Here is a 27,378-nt window from a genome sequence, read left to right as displayed (position 1 = left end):
TACGTTGTTTGTATATCCCGGGTGGTGCTGCTCACTTTGGAGTCCCGTCACATTGATGGCATTCAATCTCACAGTGGATCACCATACTAAGCAATCAGCGCATACTACCTGCGCATGTTATTAATGCACACAGTGCCGGAAATACAGACAAGGAAAGAGCCATGCGACATCGTTCGCCGTCAAAAACAGCCCACTTTGCTTATTTAAAAAGGATGTAAGCACCACCAAGATGTAGGAAGGACCATAGTCATTTCTACGTTCTCTGTATTTACTTAGTGCCCACCACTAGTGCCGACACTTGCTGCTTTTTAGCTATGGGGAAGCTACTTTCCCGAATCCTCTGCTGTATCGGAGCGCCACATCCCTTTGCCTACACGGTAAGACATTTTCACAATATCTCCGATTTGTGTATTTCATTGAGCCGTTTAACGGCAAGACTCCAGAACACGCATCGTATCACACACTCACATAACACGCCCATGTTAGCAATATGCTACCTGATTTACACGCAATTCATTCCATGTCTTATTTTGCTGACTTCTAATTTTTAATTTAAATGCGGTCAGAGTGTACTTGCTATGAGTGGATTGATGGCAAGTCACAATAATAATGCACGCAACAATGGAGTATCCTGTTTTTCGTGAAAAAAATAATTGCTGATCGGAGATGGCATAATAACGCTTAAAAATTTCTTTTATATCCGTAAAATTATAAATTATAAGGTATCTCCCATAGCTACTCGGAATTTAATTGTCTTTTTGAATGAATATTAATGAATGGGTATTCATCGAATGTAATTGGTATAGTAACAGTGATTGTACAATGCGTCGCGCCATCGCGTCGAGTATACTGTGACGGTGAACCGTAATAGCAGAACATTTCAATGTTTCCTCGGGTATCTACACAGTGCATAGCAGTGAACATTGTTATGACGGTTTAAAGGGCGGTGGTCGTCGCGCAGCGCGCGTTCGAATTTCATGTAAACAAACAAACAATGTATTTTACACGCGTTGTGTACGTCGCTATGAGTCCCATATCGAAAAGGACGCGGAGTGACGACCACCGCCCTTTAAATATAGAACACGTCTTTCGTCCTGCTTCTACTTTTATTGAAAGATCCGACCCGTAATTAACAACACATTTTAATCACAATGAAGCAATTTTCACCACACGTGTCATCTCGGTGAATCGACACAGTTTGGTATTTCCCAATCCGTACTATTATGCTGATTTCTAATTAAGGAGGATATCTTGACGATGAACTGCTGGGTTTCACGCCAGGGTGGAATGTATCGCTAGGGGGCGCTTCGTGATTGAAAACAATCGGCGGTATTATTAATTAATTTATCTCGTTCTCAATTAGTATTATTACTGGTCTCCCATTTGAATATTTACATATGCAAAAGCGAAGAATTTTGGTCATCTTATGGTAGGCAGACGTATGTCATACCGCTAGACACATTGACATTTAGTAGTTCACAACCGGTGGGCGGGGGACTCATATGATCATACAATGCTTAGTGCGCCAAGTCACGAGTCGCATAATTTATTCACAGGTTATAAATATATATATATTGTCACAGAATACAATCGATTAACCGGAGATCTCCAGAGATATAACGTCATAAATACATACAGTGGTTAGGAGTAATGTGGGTTGGGACGCAATGAGAAGGCGGACAATGACGCAGGCAACTGACAGCCTGTCTAAGCTGACACGAATACACATCCGATATGGCAGATAAAACTAATTCTGATTCTGTTTTATATGTTGTACGCGGAGCCAGAATATTAAGTGGGACAAAATATATGCATGCAACCTCAGGCGATCCTGCCGTACTTGATATGATTAGTTCAGTATATGTGATAGAATATTTCGCGATATCATGCTAAAATTAATATTAGATAACGTATTTGTATTTTCTTGTTTTAATTGATCTAATTTGGCGATTTATCGTAATGTGACTACACGTGACATGAGAAGCATATGAATTGATAAATGACTGTCATTGGTGTATATAGTCGAATGTAGATATAAACTACGCCGATCTCTATCACCTTGTCATTGGTGTATATAGTCGAATGTAGATATAAACTACGCGGATCTCTATCACACTTGTCATTGGTGTATATAGTCGAATGTAGATATAAACTACGCGGATCTCTATCACACTTGTCATTGGTGTATATAGTCGAATGTAGATATAAACTACGCGGATCTCTATCACACTTGTCATTGGTGTATATAGTCGAATGTAGATATAAACTACGCGGATCTCTATCACACTTGTCATTGGTGTATATAGTCGAATGTAGATATAAACTACGCGGATCTCTATCACACTTGTCATTGCGGAGTAGACGGCTGAGCAAAATCATAATGGTACGTCAAAAGAGTGTTATTCACCTCAAATTAATTTATTATACGCGAAGCCACAGCTTGACACGAAAACGTGTTTTTTAATATTCACTGCATAATTTATACCTATACACAGGAGATATGGCTGAATACCCGAGAGGGAGAAGGGCCTTTATTTTCCCCTGAACTGATTTGGTTGAAGCTCTAAAACAAATTATTGATTGTTTTTCGCAGAGAGGGGTTTGTGGGTATACCATATGTTTTTGGCATACAAATTTTTGTTCTATTTTGTTTGCATTTCTTGGTTTGTTTGTATTCTAACATCACCCCAGTAAAATTAATGGTCGGTCTCTAATCTATTCAATTCAAAGTACATGTACTGCTCATTAGTCTTATTCACTACATAGACATATTTGCCTCTGCTTAATTACATAAGTAATTGAATTCAAAAAAAAAATCACCCGAAGTCCGGTATAGTATATCTTAGACTGGCAGTTTCTTTTAGCTGTAATTTTAGAATAAGAAAGAAACGCGCGTTTGATCACACTGCGAATGTGCGGTCAACAAATTATAGAAAGCTCTGCCATCTTGCACACGCTCCATCTCTTCGTTATGTATGAGACGGATACACACTGTATATCGCGAGTACGGTATTTTAACACAATTGTTCAGTGTGACTTCAAACAGCAGTTTCGCTACTAAAATATACCCAATGGCTATGTATTGTCTGTGATCACATTGTCTAGACTCAAGCGTTGTAATTATGTTGGATGTGAGCTTTGTAAAAACTGTGTGACTCGTGCGCACGTAATTCATGATCAGAACGTCGATCAGACACGGTAAAGTGGGTGTTCATAAATCCAGTATGTAGTGTCACCAGTTATGCATGCAATCTAAATGGAAGCTACTTCCTGCTTCGTCAATTACCATCATTATTTATTGTCGGAATACTGACATTTCAATTTGACCCATGACCTTTCGATCATTCCGAACGCATAGGAGAAATGAAGATGTGATGTGGCTATACACAATAATTTCAACGATTTATCGAAGTTACTATTCTAACAGATACAAAGTTATTTTTATAGTGTTTGACATTCATCTGTCTGACACTGATTGAACTTTACGATTGAACTCCTTAGCGCGATGAATTACTGACTGAGTAAACGACTCATATTAATGTCCTGGTGACAGTAACCCAAGGTGCTTTTGAAGGTGTACAAACAATCACATTGCGTTGACGTTTGATTCACAGTCGGGTATACACTATTAGAGTTGTATCACTCGTGAGAAATTACACGTTCAATGAATGTGTAGAGTATTTTAAAGCTGGTTTCATACAGCTGGTCTCTGTATTAGATGTTCCCTGTGATTTCTGTCTCCTAACATGTCTCCACGACTTACTTATATTGACGTTCAACTGTTTTATGCAATATGGCACATTACGTGGGATTAACTCCAGTAAAACGTTTTATTTTAATCCTATCCCAGTGTGCATATATTGTATCCTTTATCGTAATCACCTCTATGCATCATATGCTACGATATTATGAGTCAACTTAATCATTATCTTCTGTAGGTGTATTGTGTGAGACACGTGCACTTTTGTGAAACCATGTAATTCTGGATGATAATCACGGTTACACTAAACTTACACGAGTATTATGGCAGACGAGAGCTTACAATTGTCACAAATCCAAGTTTCAATTTACTCATTTAAATTTCAGACAGTCTTTTGAAGAATAATCACAATGTTCTTTGGTTTGTTCACCAGTGAGATTTGAAAGCGAAATCACGACGATGAAGTGTACTATGTGATCTCACATTTCTTAATAACCTCTTTTAAAAAAAAAAAAAAAAATATTCTGTATCTTGTGTGTGCGTAATGTACATGGAAGACAAACATAAATAGGCAATTGAACACATTTATTTGGAAATTGAATTTTCATGTTACATTAGCATTAAAACTCATAATAGAATTAAGTGGACAGACGAAGGAATATACTTTGGTGTATGATATTTGGCAGAGGGAGAAAAAGAGACTATAATGGCGGTTTCTGGTCAATAATTCTGCCACATAAACTCACTTTGTTCATAAATACGCTGCGAAATTAAATATTGGAACTATTCATTTTTTTAACCCAAGCATGAAGTCTGCCTAGAGTGTATATTTTATTATACTATGTAACTATGACAACGACTGATGTATATCAGTGTATATGTGGAGCAGAACTGGCTGGCTTATTTTAAAACCACCTACAGTGCACTGACATCACTTTTTACATGTATTACCTGTGGTCCATATATCACTGATGTTGCCATAGAATGTAATATGTTTGTGAGACGTTGTTTGTTTGTTTGGTGTTTGTTGTAGTGAATGCCTTACGGGTTATAAGTTTTTATATTGTATACGTATTATGATATAATATTAATTTTACTAATTTCGTTTATTATAACGGTGGGTGAATATTAACAAATTATTCGTAACGATAAAATATGAGTTTCATAACTTTCTGGCAGTTATCAATATGATAGTTGTGTAATCCTAATCGCGTTTATTTTTCTTACGTCAAAACAATTATAATGCTTTGAAAATATTATTCCTAAAACAACATTTACAACCTGGTCGTGTTGTCAGTATAACTGTGAAACATATGGTGAAATCTATGAGGATACACTTTTGTAATGGAATCATTCACTGGGTTCGTTAAAAACGTCCTCTGTAAATATGGCTCGGTCCGCTAATGAAATATTTAAATATTTCAACTAATATCTAATATTAAAATACAAATGCCCATATTTGGATATCATTAGTATGACGTCATTTCTGTACTTACTATAATATTAGTACATTTTTTGGCGTTTTTTTGGCCCTGGACCTGCAAAGTGAGAAAATGTTAAAATTAAATTATTTAATTGTAGGCTGTGAATTTGTCTGCGACTATGTCAAATTACGCCATTTAAACAGAATTGTTGTAAGGATTGTCAACATAATAGCAACCTTAAAATCACCTTAACAATATCACCGTGTTTTTGCAATCGTTAAGCGTACCCAACGTGGCCTGAGTTGTCGATCTCAATATTTGTATTTGCCGACAACGTCTGGAAAAGTCGACAACGTCATACAAGCTGAATACATGTAAAATATTTCTGTCTACTTAGCACATCTTAGGTTGTATGATTACGTCATGGGGTCAGGGGTTACGACGACCCATGTGTATTAATTCACTTGATTACATTGTCTCGTGACATTATCTGGCAAACGAATACCCCCTTGGCACGTAATTGCAATGTATTAAGTGACTGATTGTATTTGTATGTACAGTTCTTTGAACTTGATTAACATAGTCAGACTATGTTCTAGTTTATTTGTTAAATGACCTTTACTCCTAAATTGTCTGACTGGAGATGTGAACATATAAAAGCAGTGATGATTGATATCTTGAATCTTGTGGCTGTGAAACAAAAAATGAGTTAATAAATCAAACAAACAATCAATCAATTAATTAAATAATTAATCAATAAATTGTCAATGCTTATCAACTATAAATTTTATTTTGCTTAAAAACATAATATTCATAATAAAAATAAAAGTTGTACGTTTTAAAAGTATATAGTCATCAAATCGACGTACAACATGGTAAATATATCCACTTTAGCTAGCTAAATATCTATATAAAATATATCGGGGATAGTTTCCAAATTATGAATAAATTCTTAGTGTTTTATTCGTTGTGGACATGATTGTGTTTTCAGACCGGGATGTTTTGGTATGTCACATGCCGTATGTTATTTCAGTATTTAATTCATATAGTTGACAACTGTCTCTGCTGCCAATAAATTAATTGACCTTTTGACCTGTTGTACAGTGTTTATGCACAGGACTACCGCAGTGCACTTAGGGAAAAGAAGCAGACGTGTTGAACATATTAATCATCAAATTATTTCCAATTTCTTCATTGAAGCTCAAGCTACAACTTTTTAATGTACACGAGAAGCGACTATGGGGTTGAAATAGCTCTGCTGTTTTTGTAGAGTGTAAAACAAACAAAGTTGAAGTTGTTCTGTACGACGAGGTATTGTTAATTGTTCCCACAATGTTCTTGCCATAGGGACAACTGTGGTAGTTTATGTAGTTGTTGTCATGGCAATTACAATTGTTATCATTTAGTTACAAAGCTGATTTTCACCCATGGTACCTTCACATGAACTATCAAAGCCATGAAGCTGGCAGTTTTCAAGAAAAAGCCGAAAATAGCATTTCTTGTTCAAAAATGACAAAAATATTCGCTAAACACACAGCATTGAATATATCGTCGCACAATGAAAATAAATCTGCAGAAGTCCATTCGTGGTAACTAGATAACAAATATCAAAGCAACTGAGCTTGTAGTTTTCAAGAAAAAGCTGAATTTGCATTTTAAAAAAAAATAGAGATTTGAAAATATTGTCACAAAATACACAAATCTGACAGAGATCCAATTATGGTATATTCATCCCAAGTATAACAAAATTAGCGAGCAGTTGTCAACTTGAAAAAGAAGTAGAAATTAGAATCTTGTATTAAAATTGACAACAAAATAGCTGCAAATAGTAAATTGAAGTTATCGGCAGAAAAAGAGCAAATCAGACAGAATCTATCCTGCATCAAAGTAATCAGACAGAATCTATCCTGTATCAAAGTAATCAGACAGAATCTATCCTGTATCAAAGTAATCAGACAGAATCTATCCTGTATCAAAGTAATCAGACAGAATCTATCCTGCATCAAAGTAATCAGACAGAATCTATCCTGCATCAAAGTAATCAGACAGAATCTATCCTGTATCAAAGTAATCAGACAGAATCTATCCTGTATCAAAGTAATCAGACAGAATCTATCCTGCATCAAAGTAATCAGACAGAATCTATCCTGCATCAAAGTAATCAGACAGAATCTATCCTGTATCAAAGTAATCAGACAGAATCTATCCTGCATCAAAGTAATCAGACAGAATCTATCCTGCATCAAAGTAATCAGACAGAATCTATCCTGTATCAAAGTAATCAGACAGAATCTATCCTGCATCAAAGTAATCAGACAGAATCTATCCTGTATCAAAGTAATCAGACAGAATCTATCCTGTATCAAAGTAATCAGACAGAATCTATCCTGCATCAAAGTAATCAGACAGAATCTATCCTGCATCAAAGTAATCAGACAGAATCTATCCTGCATCAAAGTAATCAGACAGAATCTATCCTGTATCAAAGTAATCAGACAGAATCTATCCTGCATCAAAGTAATCAGACAGAATCTATCCTGCATCAAAGTAATCAGACAGAATCTATCCTGTATTAAAGTAATCAGACAGAATCTATCCTGCATCAAAGTAATCAGACAGAATCTATCCTGCATCAAAGTAATCAGACAGAATCTATTCTGCATCAAAGTAATCAGACAGAGTCTATCCTGCATCAAAGTAATCAGACAGAATCTATCCTGTATCAAAGTAATCAGACAGAATCTATCCTGCATCAAAGTAATCAGACAGAATCTATCCTGCATCAAAGTAATCAGACAGAATCTATCCTGCATCAAAGTAATCAGACAGAATCTATCCTGTATCAAAGTAATCAGACAGAATCTATCCTGCATCAAAGTAATCAGACAGAATCTATCCTGCATCAAAGTAATCAGACAGAATCTATCCTGTATCAAAGTAATCAGACAGAATCTATCCTGCATCAAAGTAATCAGACAGAATCTATCCTGCATCAAAGTAATCAGACAGAATCTATCCTGCATCAAAGTAATCAGACAGAATCTATCCTGTATCAAAGTAATCAGACAGAATCTATCCTGTATCAAAGTAATCAGACAGAATCTATCCTGCATCAAAGTAATCAGACAGAATCTATCCTGCATCAAAGTAATCAGACAGAATCTATCCTGTATCAAAGTAATCAGACAGAATCTATCCTGCATCAAAGTAATCAGACAGAATCTATCCTGCATCAAAGTAATCAGACAGAATCTATCCTGTATCAAAGTAATCAGACAGAATCTATCCTGCATCAAAGTAATCAGACAGAATCTATCCTGTATCAAAGTAATCAGACAGAATCTATCCTGTATCAAAGTAATCAGACAGAATCTATCCTGTATCAAAGTAATCAGACAGAATCTATCCTGCATCAAAGTAATCAGACAGAATCTATCCTGTATCAAAGTAATCAGACAGAATCTATCCTGTATCAAAGTAATCAGACAGAATCTATCCTGCATCAAAGTAATCAGACAGAATCTATCCTGTATCAAAGTAATCAGACAGAATCTATCCTGTATCAAAGTAATCAGACAGAATCTATCCTGCATCAAAGTAATCAGACAGAATCTATCCTGTATCAAAGTAATCAGACAGAATCTATCCTGTATCAAAGTAATCAGACAGAATCTATCCTGTATCAAAGTAATCAGACAGAATCTATCCTGCATCAAAGTAATCAGACAGAAAGTTTTCAAGAAGAAACCAAATGACTAATTGTGGACGGGCAGACGACGGAGATTACAATGTTATATTGTGGCACGGGTCATGGTATAACGAAGGGAATATTGAGGATATTAATCTGAAAGACAATGTAATGTCATGAATTTGTTTTCGCGTATCTGTTAACCGACTTAATTAGTTGATTATTAGCTGAATTGCTGTGTTATGTCTGTCATCGTTTAGGTCTATTTGAAGTTTTGGACGGAACTTGGCTCAGTGATTTGGAACTAATTACCAGATATCCGTAGCGATTCTGACAGTTGGTATCCATAGTTATTAATGTAGTGAACGATTAATCAAAAGATATGACGTATTCAGTACTTAGTGTGATTGGCTTTATGATTGAAAGTTACGCCCTAGAGTCTTTTTACTGCTTTGTAATTGGTTAGTGTTTTGAAAATGAATAAAGAGAGTTTTGAGTTGGTCTTGGGGAGCACAGCACGATAGACGCAGTAGAGAGAGAGTGCAGTCCTGGGCAGTCTAAGGCAGTCCTGGAGAGCCTTGGGGCGACTGTTGACGCAGTCTAAGAGAGTCTTGAAGACTTTTCCCCAGGGCGCTGTGTCTTATAGAGTGCTCGATTGACCGACTAAGACGAGAGCTGAAACGTATTTCGTTGTGTGTGCCTTATTTGACTGTAAAGTATAAGTGACTTTCCCGATCCCGTACCTCGAGGGGACGAGATATAGAGACGAGACGAGTTTCCCCCCTGACAAGTGTGGAAAACCCAGTAGAAAGAATTACCCCCTGATAGTAATATGGGTTCATTAGTTTATCCATAGAGAAGTAAGTGGAATGGTCTACTCCTCTATCTCATAGTTGCTGTTGAAATAGCAGTGGCGGCGGCACGGGGCTGGCAGAGGGGGCGGTCGCTCCCTCGAAACAAATATTAGGGGGGACGTCGCCGCCGCCTCTGCATATAAAGTAAAGTAGGCAAATAACACCGAATAAACGGCATGGTAAATACTACGTCTATCGTGGCGTGATTATAGGAATAGTAGTGCGAATACATTACATAATCAAATGAGACGTGTTTTAATAGAACAAATGTTTGTTTGTTTTTTCAGTCACGACCATAGTTCGTATAATTACCGACCAGTTCGAGGGTGGTTGTTAAAAATTCTTCACACAATGCTTAGTTTCTTCAAGTCAATTAGAAACAACCATACCACGACTTCACATCAGAATGAAGTGTCCACCTTGTAAGACCGGTATAAAACTGTTGTTTCCATGGAAATAATAATGACTGTGATGACAAACATCCAGTTTTAATGTAACCTTGCACAGTACATTTGAAACATACTAAGCGTGCAGATTTGTTTGTAAATTTCAACAGTTAGCCACGTGTGTAATCGTAGTTATGTCAGTGTGTGACTTTTTCTGCAAACCGTGTGACGATTTGCAGAGGTCAGTTGACGCTTCACTCAAAATGCATTCGTTCAGTATTTATAGGAATGGTCCGATATTTATGATGTAATCTTTGTTATAGAATAAATTACAGAAAGAAAAAAAATTGAGAAAATAATCGTGAAGGGGATGTACAAACTTCTCCCGAGAGAAAAAAAAAATGCATGAATAATGATCCAATAAATGGAAAATTATGATTCCTTAGAAATTAACAGAGATCAATATCAGTGAAAATATTTAATCCAGTGGGATCTAAGTCTCTTGAATAGTTGTTTTCAAATACATCATCGAATCGCAGGGAAATCTAGTGGGTAACTTCGAAGTTTTATTTTCGTTACACTTCATGATTGACAACAGTAAATAATGTCCTGTGTACTCCCAGAGTTCGTTTCGGCAAACAGGATATTACATCAAAGCAGATAGCCTGCAGCGTGTAAAGGTTATAGGTATGATGTACTTCGTCACCCCTCATTCTCTCATTTACGACTTTAGCCATAAGGTCACAAATCATTGTCCCATAATATAAAATTGTTATTATTTAAACGTGACTTATTTGTCAATTTTTGTGAATTCCCCCCGAAGGACTATAACTTTGTACGTCGGTGACTGATTTCATTTGAACTGTGTGAATTACACGATGTTAATGATCTTTGATATAAGATTATTGGATTAACATTTATATTACACCTGAGTTTGTAGATGTGTGTGTTTTCCGTGTGAGCTCATACCATTCTTAATAATTGCGCAAAAAATAATCACAATCGACAAAGATTTGACATGAACGGGGACTTTATAGCTGAGAATTCATTTGTTGAAGTCAGACACCATCTTCTTTGTCACTGATTAATCAAAGCTTTATGAGTTGATGTTACAGGGCGTGTCACAATAGTCTAGACACAATGTGCACGTGACATATTGTGCTGTACAATGTATATTGTGTTGACACGCGTGCGCGATTATACACTCTTCGTGATTTTTATGATTTCACAAATCTAATGCACAACAAATGGTCACAACAATGATAAAACATAAACAGTAAAAACGGTCACATTTTAATAGTGAAAAATATAATAGCATTTTGATTTTCTTTGTTTTCATTATTATACAATATTTTGCTTGGTGATATTTATAAATTGTATTGTGTTCTGTGATTGATGTATTACATCGGCGAACTTAGGTGGGATTCATTCAAATATATAAATACATTTTCAATATAGGCAAAATAATTAAATATAAAAGAACCAATAATGTCACTACTATCTTGGCTACTTATTGGTGTAATTATGCAAACAAACAAAACACATTGGCAATGCAGCATATTAAACACATTGGCAATGCAGCATATTAAATACATTGGCAATGCAGCATATTAAACACATTGACAATGCAGCATATTAAACACATTGGCAATGCAGCATATTAAACACATTGACAATGCAGCATATTAAACACATTGGCAATGCAGCATATTAAATACATTGGCAATGCAGCATATTGAACACATTGGCAATGCAGCATACTGAATACATTGGCAATGCAGCATATTGAACACATTGGCAATGCAGCATACTGAATACATTGGCAATGCAGCATATTAAACACATTGGCAATGCAGCATATTGAATACATTGGCAATGCAGCATATTGAACACATTGGCAATGCAGCATACTGAATACATTGGCAATGCAGCATATTAAATACATTGGCAATGCAGCATATTGAACACATTGGCAATGCAGCATATTGAACACATTGGCAATGCAGCATATTAAACACATTGGCAATGCAGCATATTGAACACATTGGCAATGCAGCATATTAAACACATTGGCAATGCAGCATATTAAATACATTGGCAATGCAGCATATTGAACACATTGGCAATGCAGCATACTGAATACATTGGCAATGCAGCATATTAAACACATTGGCAATGCAGCATATTGAACACATTGGCAATGCAGCATATTAAACACATTGGCAATGCAGCATATTGAACACATTGGCAATGCAGCATATTGAATACATTGGCAATGCAGCATATTAAACACATTGGCAATGCAGCATATTAAACACATTGGCAATGCAGCATATTAAACACATTGGCAATGCATCATATTAAACACATTGGCAATGCAGCATATTAAACACATTGGCAATGCAGCATATTAAACACATTGGCAATGCAGTATATTGAACACATTGGCAATGCAGCATATTAAACACATTGGCAATGCAGCATATTAAACACATTGGCAATGCAGCATATTAAACACATTGGCAATGCAGCATATTAAACACATTGGCAATGCAGCATATTGAACACATTGGCAATGCAGCATATTGAACACATTGGCAATGCAGCATATTAAACACATTGGCAATGCAGCATATTGAACAGGGGGTCGTGTTGTATTTTTCATTTCAGTGGTGTAATTAATTTTCTACTTAATGGGAATATCCACTAAAAAACCCAAAGGATAACTGTTATTGGTAATTCTTCTTGGGAAATATGCGTTTCGTTCATTGATCATATATTTCATCTCTTACCTCTGCAGTTTTGAAATGGAAACAAAATAAATGGCCGTGTACGTGAATGGTGTAAAAATAATCTTCTTATCCATGCTCAGTGGAAATCGTAGAAAATGAAATATAATAGTACATAGTGGAACTAAAATGGCGGGAAACACGCGCACGTGACGTCATCGCAATGGAATGTAAGCTGTGACTACCGACTGTTCAAATACTTTATACTTAATCTAGCATGACCATTAAATGTACTTGAACGTGATCATTAACGTATCCCCAAGAGATGTGCAAAACTGATTTGCATATCGGTTTTATTTGACACTCGTGAAAGCAATAGTCGACGCGTTGATGAGTTCATATCACCTATCACATGCATCGAGGAATGTTTTTATATACAGAGTAATTATTCAGTGTTGGGTACCACCGATGCCGATGCCGGTGATGACGTCACAATGTAACGAAATTTGTTCTTGGGCATTTAACTAATTTATATGTTTGATATATCACAGAGAAAGGCACACAAGGGTCAAGCAGACCGGTATTTAAATAGATGCAACAAATATGTTATTTTTATCGTTCCAAGATTTCTGTTCTTTCAAGTAGCGCCTTCATTGATGTAAGCCGACGGCATTGTGACTGTTAACTGATCATTCTTATTATTTTGAGATAACACGTGTTGTAGACAGTCTGAGCAGTCAATGGTGTCTGTCATTGTGTCAAGAAAAACATAAAATGAAGGTGACTCTAGATTGTTAACGTAGAGGGTAAATGGATATATTTTGTTGCAGGTGATAAACAGAATGTTTCTTATTGATATCATTTTGTATGTTTCACGTGAGTAGGCATACCGTGACGCGCGCGTCTCCCGTTCAACGGATGATGCCACGAAGTTCAAAAATGGTATGCAGAATGTTGTATACTTTTCTAATGAACTGTGCATGTTATATTACATTTATTACCAATTAATCAAATATGCCGGTATAATATAACATGTTACATATATATTGCGCCCTCAACGTATGTAAAATTCCAAAGATGCCATTGAAATTGATTTCATTCTACTCAGTCCAACATTACCGATGTGAATTACTGTGCTTGCCCGAAGCAATCGAAATCCACTAAAGCGTACTTAATGCTCATTGGATATCGTTCTATGTATTATTCTAATTAAATATAAACAATCAATTGAGTAACGAGGTGTAAAGGTAAACCCAATTGTTATATGTCGGTATTGGAGAGGATGAAATGAACGTATAATTGATGGAAGTATTTACGCGAGAGTATAGAGAGTCGATTTGAATGTGTCGTATTAATTACAATATGTGCATACAATAAATGTTTAGTTATGCAAATTGTACGATTCCGAGAATGAATATACAAGTCATTATAGAAATGCAAATAATTTGATGTGTTCCCCGATAATTGATACATTCCAGGTAATTACCATGATATCATAGATAAGTATACAACGTTGTATACTGAAAGACGAACTCGTTCATCGCGAGATATCATCCTTGTTAAATGCACTCACACTCTAGAAGTCTATCTCGCCATACTGGAATACAGAGTACTAGTATTATTTTATATCGTCTGTAATTAACTCCATGGGTTTATTTAACCGATGTTACAAACAGTTAATTTTGGATTGAACCATTCATTCTACCGAGGGTGGGGAGATTCACGGACAAAAATTTTGCGAAGAGGCCAATTACAGGGGACTGCACTTGCGTTAACACATGTGATATACGTTAAAATTACATATTGCATGGCAATGAACATTTTTACCACAAGTCTTCCTGCTAAAAACCTTAGCCAACCCATTTTTACCACAAGTCTTCCTGCTAAAAACCTTAGCCAACCCATTTTTACCACAAGTCTTCCTGCTAAAAACCTTAGCCAACCCTTTAAAGCATTTTCAAGTTTCATGTGCTGCTTGAATTCACTAATATGTGTTCATGAATTTTACAATGATGTATTTTTTTTAGAAACAGCTAGAAGGATATTGTCACGTAGGGCATGTACCAATAAATGTCTGTAATTGCAGACGTCGGCTGAAATCTATAGAATGAGTGATCGCTGTTTGTCATTGGAGATTTTATTATCGATTTAATGATAGGTGAACATCGCCGAGTTCCCTTGCCCTTTTGTTTTGAGTGTATTTGCAGTATTCAATGTCTGGAGTTAGAACAAACACGCGCTTATCACATGAACACGTCATGTAACTGAACTGGTGAAATACACACTAGTAACTAACATTAGTGTGGGTAGCTTCTCTCTAATCAGTCTTGTTCTCGTTAGTAACTAACATTAGTGTGGGTAGCTTCTCTCTAATCAGCCTCGTTCTCGTTAGTAACTAACATCAGTGTGGGTAGCTTCTCTCTAATCAGCGTTGTTCTCGTTAGTAACTAACATTAGTGTGGGTAGCTTCTCTCTAATCAGCCTCGTTCTCGTTAGTAACTAACAGTGTGGGTAGCTTCTCTCTAATCAGCGTTGTTCTCGTTAGTAACTAACATTAGTGTGGGTAGATTCTCTCTAATCAGCCTCGTTCTCGTTAGTAACTAACATTAGTGTGGGTAGCTTCTCTCTAATCAGCCTCGTTCTCGTTAGTAACTAACATCAGTGTGGGTAGCTTCTCTCTAATCAGCGTTGTTCTCGTTAGTAACTAACATTAGTGTGGGTAGCTTCTCTCTAATCAGCCTCGTTCTCGTTAGTAACTAACATCAGTGTGGGTAGCTTCTCTCTAATCAGCGTTGTTCTCGTTAGTAACTAACATTAGTGTGGGTGGCTTCTCTCTAATCAGCCTCGTTCTCGTTAGTAACTAACATTAGTGTGGGTAGCTTCTCTCTAATCAGCCTCGTTCTCGTTAGTAACTAACATTAGTGTGGGTAGCTTCTCTCTAATCAGCCTCGTTCTCGTTAGTAACTAACATTAGTGTGGGTAGCTTCTCTCTAATCAGCCTCGTTCTCGTTAGTAACTAACATTAGTGTGGGTAGCTTCTCTCTAATCAGCCTCGTTCTCGTTAGTAACTAACATTAGTGTGGGTAGCTTCTCTCTAATCAGCCTCGTTCTCGTTAGTAACTAACATTAGTGTGGGTAGCTTCTCTCTAATCAGCCTCGTTCTCGTTAGTAACTAACATTAGTGTGGGTAGCTTCTCTCTAATCAGCCTCGTTCTCGTTAGTAACTAACATTAGTGTGGGTAGCTTCTCTCTAATCAGCCTTGTTCTCGTTAGTAACTAACATTAGTGTGGGTAGCTTCTCTCTAATCAGCCTCGTTCTCGGTAGTAACTAACATTAGTGTGGGTAGCTTCTCTCTAATCAGCTTCGTTCTCGTTAGTAACTAGCATTAGTGTGGGTAGCTTCTCTCTAATCAGCCTCGTTCTCGTTAGTAACTAACATTAGTGTGGGTAGCTTCTCTCTAATCAGCCTTGTTCTCGGTAGTAACTAACATTAGTGTGGGTAGCTTCTCTCTAATCAGCCTCGTTCTCGTTAGTAACTAACATTAGTGTGGGTAGCTTCTCTCTAATCAGCCTTGTTCTCGGTAGTAACTAGCATTAGTGTGGGTAGCTTCTCTCTAATCAGCCTCGTTCTCGTTCGTAACTAACATTAGTGTGGGTAGCTTCTCTCTAATCAGCCTTGTTCTCGGTAGTAACTAACATTAGTGTGGGTAGCTTCTCTCTAATCAGCCTTGTTCTCGGTAGTAACTAACATTAGTGTGGGTAGCTTCTCTCTAATCAGCTTCGTTCTCGTTAGTAACTAGCATTAGTGTGGGTAGCTTCTCTCTAATCAGCCTTGTTCTCGGTAGTAACTAACATTAGTGTGGGTAGCTTCTCTCTAATCAGCTTCGTTCTCGTTAGTAACTAGCATTAGTGTGGGTAGCTTCTCTCTAATCAGCCTCGTTCTCGTTAGTAACTTACATTAGTGTGGGTAGCTTCTCTCTAATCAGCCTTGTTCTCGTTAGTAACTAACATTAGTGTGGGTAGCTTCTCTCTAATCAGCCCTTTTCTCGTTAGTAACTAACATTAGTGTGGGTAGCTTCTCTCTAATCAGCCCTTTTCTCGGTAGTAACTAACATTAGTGTGGGTAGCTTCTCTCTAATCAGCCTTGTTCTCGGTAGTAACTAACATTAGTGTGGGTAGCTTCTCTCTAATCAGCCCTTTTCTCGTTAGTAACTAACATTAGTGTGGGTAGCTTCTCTCTAATCAGCCCTTTTCTCGTTAGTAACTAACATTAGTGTGGGTAGCTTCTCTCTAATCAGCCCTTTTCTCGGTAGTAACTAACATTAGTGTGGGTAGCTTCTCTCTAATCAGCCTTGTTCTCGGTAGTAACTAACATTAGTGTGGGTAGCTTCTCTCTAATCATCCCTTTTCTCGTTAGTAACTAACATTAGTGTGGGTAGCTTCTCTCTAATCAGCTTCGTTCTCGTTAGTAACTAGCATTAGTGTGGGTAGCTTCTCTCTAATCAGCCTCGTTCTCGTTAGTAACTAGCATTAGTGTGGGTAGCTTCTCTCTAATCAGCCTCGTTCTCGTTAGTAACTAACATTAGTGTGGGTAGCTTCTCTCTAATCAGCCCTTTTCTCGTTAGTAACTAACATTAGTGTGGGTAGCTTCTCTCTAATCAGCCTTGTTCTCGGTAGTAACTAACATTAGTGTGGGTAGCTTCTCTCTAATCAGCTTCGTTCTCGTTAGTAACTAGCATTAGTGTGGGTAGCTTCTCTCTAATCAGCCTCGTTCTCGTTAGTAACTAGCATTAGTGTGGGTAGCTTCTCTCTAATCAGCCTCGTTCTCGTTAGTAACTAACATTAGTGTGGGTAGCTTCTCTCTAATCAGCCTCGTTCTCCCTAGAAGAACGTAATTACAATATATCTCAGTCGAGTTTCAAATTACTTCTGTCGTATGAGGGTCACGCCTAGGTCACTGGGGCCCACCTGTGCTACACTCGAATAATAATAATCCACTACAGAGAGCAATTTTATTATTGTAAAACTAAAACTGGAATAATTGTTCACTCAATTAAAATCACAAATAGCACATTAAATACATGTAATTATAAAAGAAAGAAAAACATTGTAATGTAATGTTATGATTGTAAAACAAAACAAAACTGAAATACAGTTCACTTCACCAAAATCACGAATAAAACATTAATGAGAGTGGAAGAAAAAAATATGAAAATAAGGATAAGAATAAAATTACTAAGCTAACTAAATATGCTATTGCATATACCCCGAAATCTGTCATCCAACTGATCAATACACCCAATCGAGGATATACTTTCATTTCACCGCAATTATATAGAGATGGTTTACTATTCTCGGCGTACGTATCTTGTATTTACAATGTGTGTTATCAAAGACAATGATCTTTGCGCAAAATCTGCCATATGATGACAGTTGGTTTGTCATGCATATCTTATACATGAATAGTTCAAATGGTTGTCAATTTAATGCGATCTTCTTTGGCGTAGTATCAAATAGGTGAATTATTGAGCACATTATTCTTTATTTGATGGTTAATAATGCTGAAGCGCGGGTTAATATCGTGTGCCAATTGTCTGTATATTCTGAGTAAAAACGTGTTTGGGTCACGTGTTGCTGGTATTTACGAACGTCCGTGTTTGGGTCACGCGTTGCGGGGATTTACTGCTAACTTCCGGGTGTGGTTCACGTGTGCGGGAATCGCTTACGCCCATATGTGGGTCACGTGAAGTATTCAAAGATGGTGTGAAATATACTGATCATATAGATGTAGTATTGGTGTGGAATATACTGATCATATAGGTGTAGTAGTGGTGTGGAATATACTGGTCATATAGGTGTAGTAGTGGTGTGAAATATACTGGTCATATAGGTGTAGTAGTGGTGTGATATATACTGGTCATATCGGTGTAGTAGTGGTGTGAAATATACTGGTCATATAAATGTAGTAGTGGTGTGGAATATACTGGTCATATAGGTGTAGTAGTGGTGTGATATATACTGGTCATATAAATGTAGTAGTGGTGTGGAATATACTGGTCATATAGGTGTAGTAGTGGTGTGGAATATACTGGTCATATAGGTGTAGTAGTGGTGTGGAATATACTGGTCATATAGGTGTAGTAGTGGTGTGAAATATACTGGTCATATAGGTGTAGTAGTGGTGTGGAATATACTGGTCATAAAGGTGTAGTATTGGTGTGAAATATACTGGTCATATAGGTGTAGTAGTGGTGTGGAATATACTGGTCATATAGGTGTAGTAGTGGTGTGGAGTATACTGGTCATATAGGTGTAGTAGTGGTGTGAAATACTGGTCATATAGGCGTAGTAGTGGTGTGGATTATACTGGTCATATAGGTGTAGTAGTGGTGTGGAATATACTGGTCATATAGGTGTAGTGGTGGTGTGGAATATACTGTTCATATAGGTGTAGTAGTGGTATGAAATATACTGGTCATATAGGTGTAGTAGTGGTGTGAAATACTGGTCATATTGGTGTAGTAGTGGTGTGGAATATACTGGTCATATAGGCGTAGTAGTGGTGTGGAATATACTGGTCATATAGGTGTAGTAGTGGTGTGAAATGTACTGTTCATATAGGTGTAGTAGTGGTATGAAATATACTGGTCATATAGGTGTAGTAGTGGTGTGAAATACTGGTCATATTGGTGTAGTAGTGGTGTGGAATATTCTGGTCATATAGGCGTAGTAGTGGTGTGGAATATACTGGTCATATAGGCGTAGTAGTGGTGTGGAATATACTGGTCATATAGGCGTAGTAGTGGTGTGGAATATACTGGTCATATAGGTGTAGTATTGGTGTGGATTATACTGGTCATATCGGTGTAGTAGTGGTGTGAAATATACTGGTCATATAGGTGTAGTAGTGGTGTGAAGTATACTGATCATATAGGTGTAGTAGTGGTGTGAAATATACTGGTCATATAGGCGTAGTAGTGGTGTGAAGTATACTGGTCATATAGGTGTAGTAGTGGTGTGGAATATACTGATCATATAGGTGTAGTAGTGGTGTGGAATATACTGATCATATAGGTGTAGTAGTGGTGTGGAATATACTGGTCATATAGATGTGGTAGTGGTGTGGAATATACTGGTCATATAGGTGTAGTAGTGGTGTGAAGTATACTGGTCATGTAGGTGTAGTATTGGTGTGGAATATACTGGTCATATAGGTGTAGTAGTGGTGTGGAATATACTGGTCATATAGGTGTAGTAGTGGTGTGGAGTATACTGGTCATATAGGTGTAGTAGTGGTGTGAAATATACTGGTCATATAGGTGTAGTAGTGGTGTGGAATATACTCGTCATATAGGTGTAGTAGTGGTGTGGAATATACTGGTCATGTAGGCGTAGTAGTGGTGTGAAGTATACTGGTCATATAGCTGTAGTAGTGGTGTGGAATATACTGGTCATATAGGTGTAGTAGTGGTGTGGAATATACTGGTCATATAGGTGTAGTAGTGGTGTGGAATATACTGGTCATATAGGTGTAGTAGTGGTGTGGAATATACTGGTCATATAGGTGTAGTAGTGGTGTGAAGTATACTGGTCATATAGGTGTAGTAGTGGTGTGAAATACTGGTCATATTGGTGTAGTAGTGGTGTGGAATATACTGGTCATATAGGTGTAGTAGTGGTGTGGAATATACTGGTCATATAGATGTAGTAGTGGTGTGAAATATACTGGTCATATAAATGTAGTAGTGGTGTGGAATATACTGGTCATGTAGGTGTAGTAGTGGTGTGAAATATACTGGTCATATAGGCGTAGTAGTGGTGTGGAATATACTGGTCATGTAGGTGTAGTAGTGGTGTGGAATATACTGGTCATATAGGCGTAGTAGTGGTGTGAAATGTACTGTTCATATAGGTGTAGTAGTGGTATGAAATATACTGGTCATATAGGTGTAGTAGTGGTGTGAAATACTGGTCATATTGGTGTAGTAGTGGTGTGGAATATACTGGTCATATAGGCGTAGTAGTGGTGTGGAATATACTGATCATATAGGTGTAGTAGTGGTGTGAAGTATACTGGTCATATAGGTGTAGTGTTGGTGTGGAATATACTGGTCATATAGGCGTAGTAGTGGTGTGGAATATACTGATCATATAGGTGTAGTAGTGGTGTGGAATATACTGGTCATATAGGCGTAGTAGTGGTGTGAAGTATACTGGTCATATAGGTGTAGTAGTGGTGTGGAATATACTGGTCATATAGGCGTAGTAGTGGTGTGGAATATACTGGTCATATAGGTGTAGTAGTGGTGTGGAATATACTGATCATATAGGTGTAGTAGTGGTGTGGAATATACTGGTCATATAGGCGTAGTAGTGGTGTGAAGTATACTGGTCATATAGGCGTAGTAGTGGTGTGAAATATACTGGTCATATAGGCGTAGTAGTGGTGTGAAGTATACTGGTCATATAGGTGTAGTGTTGGTGTGGAATATACTGGTCATATAGGCGTAGTAGTGGTGTGGAATATACTGATCATATAGGTGTAGTAGTGGTGTGGAATATACTGGTCATATAGGTGTAGTAGTGGTGTGAAGTATACTGGTCATATAGGTGTAATGTTGGTGTGGAATATACTGGTCATATAGGCGTAGTAGTGGTGTGGAATATACTGATCATATAGGTGTAGTAGTGGTGTGAAGTATACTGGTCATATAGGTGTAGAAGTGGTGTGGAATATACTGGTCATATAGGCGTAGTAGTGGTATGATGTATACTGGTCATATAGGCGTAGTAGTGGTGTGGAATATACTGGTCATATAGGTGTAGTAGTGGTGTGGAATATACTGGTCATATAGGCGTAGTAGTGGTGTGAAGTATACTGGTCATATAGGTGTAGTGTTGGTGTGGAATATACTGGTCATATAGGCGTAGTAGTGGTGTGGAATATACTGATCATATAGGTGTAGTGTTGGTGTGGAATATACTGGTCATATAGGCGTAGTAGTGGTGTGGAATATACTGATCATATAGGTGTAGTAGTGGTGTGGAATATACTGGTCATATAGGCGTAGTAGTGGTGTGGATTATACTGGTCATATAGGTGTAGTAGTGGTGTGGAATATACTGGTCATATAGGCGTAGTAGTGGTGTGGAATATACTGGTCATATAGGCGTAGTAGTGGTGTGGAATATACTGGTCATATAGGCGTAGTAGTGGTGTGAAGTATACTGGTCATATAGGTGTAGCGTTGGTGTGGAATATACTGGTCATATAGGTGTAGTAGTGGTGTGGAATATACTGGTCATATAAGTGTAGTAGTGGTGTGAAGTATACTGGTCATATAGATGTAGTAGTGGTGTGGAATATACTGGTCATATAAGTGTAGTGTTGGTGTGGAATATACTGGTCATATAGGTGTAGTAGTGGTGTGGAATATACTGATCATATAGGTGTAGTAGTGGTGTGAAATATACTGGTCATATAGGTGTAGTAGTGGTAAGTAAGACATTAGGTAATTAAATAATCACAATGTTATGTCACTGTGATTGATATCTTTGCTGTTGTCAGCTGCGATGTTTAAAATAACAAGCCATGCTTGACACAGTCCCTGTTAGTTGTCAAACTTAAGATATATAATTTTGTTTATAGTAATATATTTCAAACATAAACATGTCAGATATATGGATCCAGAAGTTGATGCTTGATTATGGTGATTTGTTAACACTGAAATGATTTACATTCAGTCATCTTGTATCTGATCGTCAAAGAAGTACTTGTTCATTTTGAATACATCTGTATATCTATAACATGATGTAGAATGAATATATAAAATTTTAAGTCAAATCGTGTCAGAGATACCACAAAATCAATCCATAAAATACAAGATCCGGTTCCAAAATGCAGAAATGCTTTATTTTTGATAAGTTTTAGCACAAAAATGGCTAAAATAGTTAAATAAATATATTTGTATATTTATGACATGATCAATAATGAATATATAAATTTTCAACATAATCAGTCAAAGCACGGCAGAGATATGGCACTAGAACTGCATTCATTGAAACAAAATGGATGCCAGTCGGCCATTTAAAATCAGATCTGAAAAACAAAATGACGTGCATCAATGTCCCATAATGTCCAACATATGCACCAAGTTTGAACAAAAACCATTCATAAATGCTTGATTTTGATTATTTTTCAGCACAAAAATGGCCGCCATTCAGCCATCTTGAATCAGATCGTGATTGTATAATATTATGTATGATGTAAGTGTGAACTTTGAATGTAATCCATCCAAGCATGTCTAAGATATAGGTCCGGACGCACGCACGCACAGACACACGAACGCACGAACACACGGACGCACGCATGGACGGACAGAGTTCATAACATAAGTCCGAACGGGGAGTAAAAATAAAAGCTGTTATAATTATAATATTTGTAGTAGGTAGTCGCAGTCCTTAGTAATATGTAATTGCAGTCATTGGTAGTAATTAGTTAGTATAACCAGATGTCTCAGGCAACAGTCCTTCTTCGTTGTATTATCTAAATAGATCCATATTGCGGCAGTTACAATAGTGTATTTAATATTACCAAAAGTATGTTTAAATATTAATGAGCGAATTGTTTGAGAAGTCTGCCTACTCCCATAATGACCAGGGGCTATTTGAGATGTATGCCGGGACACAAACGACCCCCACAATGAGCAAAGGTCGGCGACAGTATTGTTTACACGATGTATGCCGGGACACCTCCTCCCGACCCGCACAATGAGCAAAGGTTGGTGACAGTATTGTTTACATGATGTATGCCGGGACACCCCACCCCCACCCCCACAATGAGCAAAGGTTGGTGACAGTATTGTTTACACGATGTATGCCGGGACACCTCCTCCCTACCCCCACAATGAGCAAAGATTGGTGACAGTATTGTTTACACGATGTATGCCGGGACAGCCCCCCCCCTACCCCCACAATGAGCAAAGGTTGGTGACAGTATTGTTTACACGATATATGCCGGGACGCCCCCGACCCCCACAATGAGCAAAGGTTGGTGACAGTATTGTTTACACGATGTATGCCGGGACACCCCCCTACCCCCACAATGAGCAAAGGTTTGTGACAGTATTGTTTACATGATGTATGCCGGGACACACCGCCCCCCACCCCGACCCCCACAATGAGCAAAGGTTGGTGACATTATTGTTTACACGATGTATACCGGTACACCCCCCGACCCCCACAATGAGCAAAGGTTGGTGACAATATTGTTTACACGATGCATTTTTCTAACATATTTTATTGATTGTCTCTGTTAGCAACAAAAAGAAGATGACCAACTGATTGGCGATGCAAGTCGACATCGTACTTACACACCGTCTGAACCGACAACGCCTGTCCTAGCAGGCGACGAAGAGTGTCATAAAGAAACGAGAAGCAATGCTAGAGGTAGGCAGTTTGCTTTAATTTATCGAAATCTCCCGAGACGAAAAGTTTCAGTCGAAATAAACCGTTCGTTCCGCAATTTGAACTACTATGGAACCACTACTAAGCGTGTATGAACTGTTATAGCAATGGGGTGGTATTGATTGTGGTGTTGTATTATTTTCATTTTCTCTAGAAGAGTGTTGTTTTTGTTTTGTACCAACGATATATACATGTAAATTCGACCCTTGTGACTGGAATATATGTGCAGATATAGAAAACCCGTTTTTTGTCTTATCTTGAAAGAAATCTCATTATGAACGACAAATGATGTAGGGTTCGGCACCCGTTTATGGTAGCGTTAAGGACATCTGCTACGTCATCGATCTAGGAACGAGATGGCAATAAGTTGAATCACTCATTGTCTTAGTTTATCTATTCTATCAAGCTTAGTTATCTTTCCCTCGTAGTTTTAATTCACTGGTATCGTAGTTCATTTGCATTTGTCATATACTGCTGTTCATTTTAAATTCCATTCGCCGCCCACAACAATCACCATGCATCATTTAACAGTAGAGTGACGGCGTGATAGTCAGATAGTCCCGTGTTGTAAAATACATCAAACATATACTGTCATTAAATGGGAAAACGTGATATTGAAATCGTGTCTATATTGCACCATGCAAAGTAATATATTTAAATTATCTGCAGAAGCATGACAAATATTTTTCTACCCACAGCTAAGAAATGTCGGGTCTCATCTTTATTACGCGTGGAACCATTGACTCTCCGACCTTTACAAGTGACGGTAATTGACAGGGTATTCAACGAAGGCATCCAACCTTACAACTCGCTTGTAGAAAGCTATTACGCAATGAAAGAAGCGGAGAAGACGTTTAAGCATTTAGTGGGTTATACAATAGACAATGATTTTGAGACATGTTTTGAACATTTCAGAGTTAGATATCGTGAGTATATATTTTCTAAATATAGACTGCATACAATAGTGATGACTTGTGAGATTAGAGAAGCACGCCAATTCCATTACTGTCGCAACTGATGACATCTATAGAGCTTATTTGACTGAATCAAATGAGGCGTCCGTTCAAGTCATGATACAGCAATATTCTAACTAACATATGTGAAGGAATAGTTCACCATACGCTCATTCACTTCAATTACGCACGTTCATTTCTTTTCGAATATATCGTACTGTGACGCATGTTTTGAAGCCAACTACTGACATTTCGAAAGATTTAAGAAACGCAGCTAGGGTTTCTCATTCAGTTATTAAGGTTCACTTTTTAAGGTTCGTTGTAAATGAGAACTCGTTTTGCTATTCGTTGCACCCATTGAGGTCACTGAAGCGCGTTGACGCGAGGGGGCCGAAATTTTGGCAATAGTATAATGTCCAACCCCTTTACTTTATCTTCATCTTCCCACAGATGACAGTAAACTATGTATTGTCTTCAAAGAAGAAGGTGGTTTTAAATTATGTGTCTTCGGAGATGTCTCCATGATTCCCCAGATAGTGGACCAATCGATACGCACGATTGCAACTCTCAGTCAGACTGTTCATATATTCCTGGATGTGGCGCCGAAAGCCGCTGCCGAACTACAGGAGCTTATCGACGACCAACAGCAGTTCTTTGTCGTTATCGACAGGATGGACATGAAATGGTGGGAAAAAATTAGAGCCAAGCAGTTCATGAGAATGAATTTGAGAAAATGTGAAATTGCCAGGGAATTGGTGAACAAAATGAAAGTCCAAACGGAAGACATTGTAGAAGGAATCACGAACTCGGGGGAAATTCTTTCCCGGGATTTGAGTTAGAGGTGGCGTTACGTCACACATGGGAACGTGCTATCTATGCTGCTTGAGATAAAAAGATAACTGCTACTTTCTTTGTGAATCAAATGGAGGCCAATATCACATGGGGAGACACTGTTATATAGTATATGTATATACGTTATAAACCTCTGCATGCCTAGGTTTGTTATAACTAACCACGTGGATGGGATAAGTCTCATTGGTGCATTACGTCATCTTATATCAATATTTATACATTTTAATTGGATCACCTGACACGTGTCGTAAATCCGGGGCTACCGTTAACTAGTGATGGTCGTGGAAAAAACGGTAGCATGCGCTTCCTCTATTCAATCTACAGAGGCGCAGATAAATTTAGAAAGACGCAAGTCTAACAACAACATTCGATTCTTGTCTTAACGAGAATATTTACAAAGGAATTGTACAAAAGATAGTGGTTATTGTTTCCATGGTTCCATGAATTACTAGTAATACCGCATATCTCTTGTTGTTGTCTCTTCCATTCTGTTTTATAATATTTTCTGTTTTATAATGCTGGGAGTTCATAAACTGTCTTGTATAACAGGGCTGGGCCTGATAAGGGTATATAGACATACATGCATATCTGATATCGATATAGATGTACTCCGATTTAACCACCGTCACTGCAAACCGAAGTCGTGATGTTTTTTTGTTTTTATTTATTTTCTAAAATGTGTCGCTTAAATTAGATTAGATTGTAATGTAGAACATGTGCCAATTGTGTTCCATGGCCACGTGATCAAATAAATTAGCATAATGCCAAATGTACTCCTTACATTACATCATTATAATTTCCAATATGAGCTTTGTTTGATCTATGATGTTATCCTCTCTCTATATTTACAATATATGTATATATATATACATGCCACCGACTACAAAGTATTTTATGCGAAGTTAAATATATTAAATGTGCCTGCAGGACATCATGCTGAAGAAGTTTTGAATAACATCGATAAAGGTGTGAAAATATACTACGCCTTTCGAATATATCACACCCCTGGTGAGAGAACGCTTCTGTAGCGTCAGAATTACGTAGAATAATGTAAGTAGACGATACTGCTTGGTTGTGTAGTCATCTGAAGACAATGAAAACGACACCTGTTTAAATATATTTACGTCATGGAAGGACTTCGTCGCTGGAGGGCGTGTCTTAATGAATGTTCCTCAAGTATTGCAAATGTGACATTTGTGACGTACATTTTAACAGCTTTCCGTTTTTTACTTAAACTATGCACATTCAAATTGTTTTAAAATTGTTGTGTTTATTTATGTTAATACTTTACCTTTTGAATGCCAATAAACAAAACTACAGTGTAAA

At 37.5% G+C, this 27,378-nt stretch overlaps 1 protein-coding gene across 1 annotated transcript; it reads left to right on the top strand.

Moving 5' to 3' along the window:
* Window positions 1-27,378, top strand: LOC100368615 (uncharacterized). Its single transcript, XM_078007045.2, has 4 exons — window positions 1-377; window positions 24,100-24,229; window positions 24,946-25,173; window positions 25,651-27,378. The coding sequence occupies exons 1-4, from the start codon at window positions 315-317 to the stop codon at window positions 26,037-26,039; spliced, it is 810 nt and encodes a 269-aa protein (XP_077863171.1). The 5' UTR covers window positions 1-314; the 3' UTR covers window positions 26,040-27,378.

Source organism: Saccoglossus kowalevskii, chromosome 11, assembly GCF_978046115.1.
Source record: "Saccoglossus kowalevskii chromosome 11, keSacKowa6.1, whole genome shotgun sequence".
NCBI lineage: Eukaryota > Metazoa > Hemichordata > Enteropneusta > Harrimaniidae > Saccoglossus > Saccoglossus kowalevskii.
This window is presented reverse-complemented; position numbering and strand designations above follow the sequence as displayed.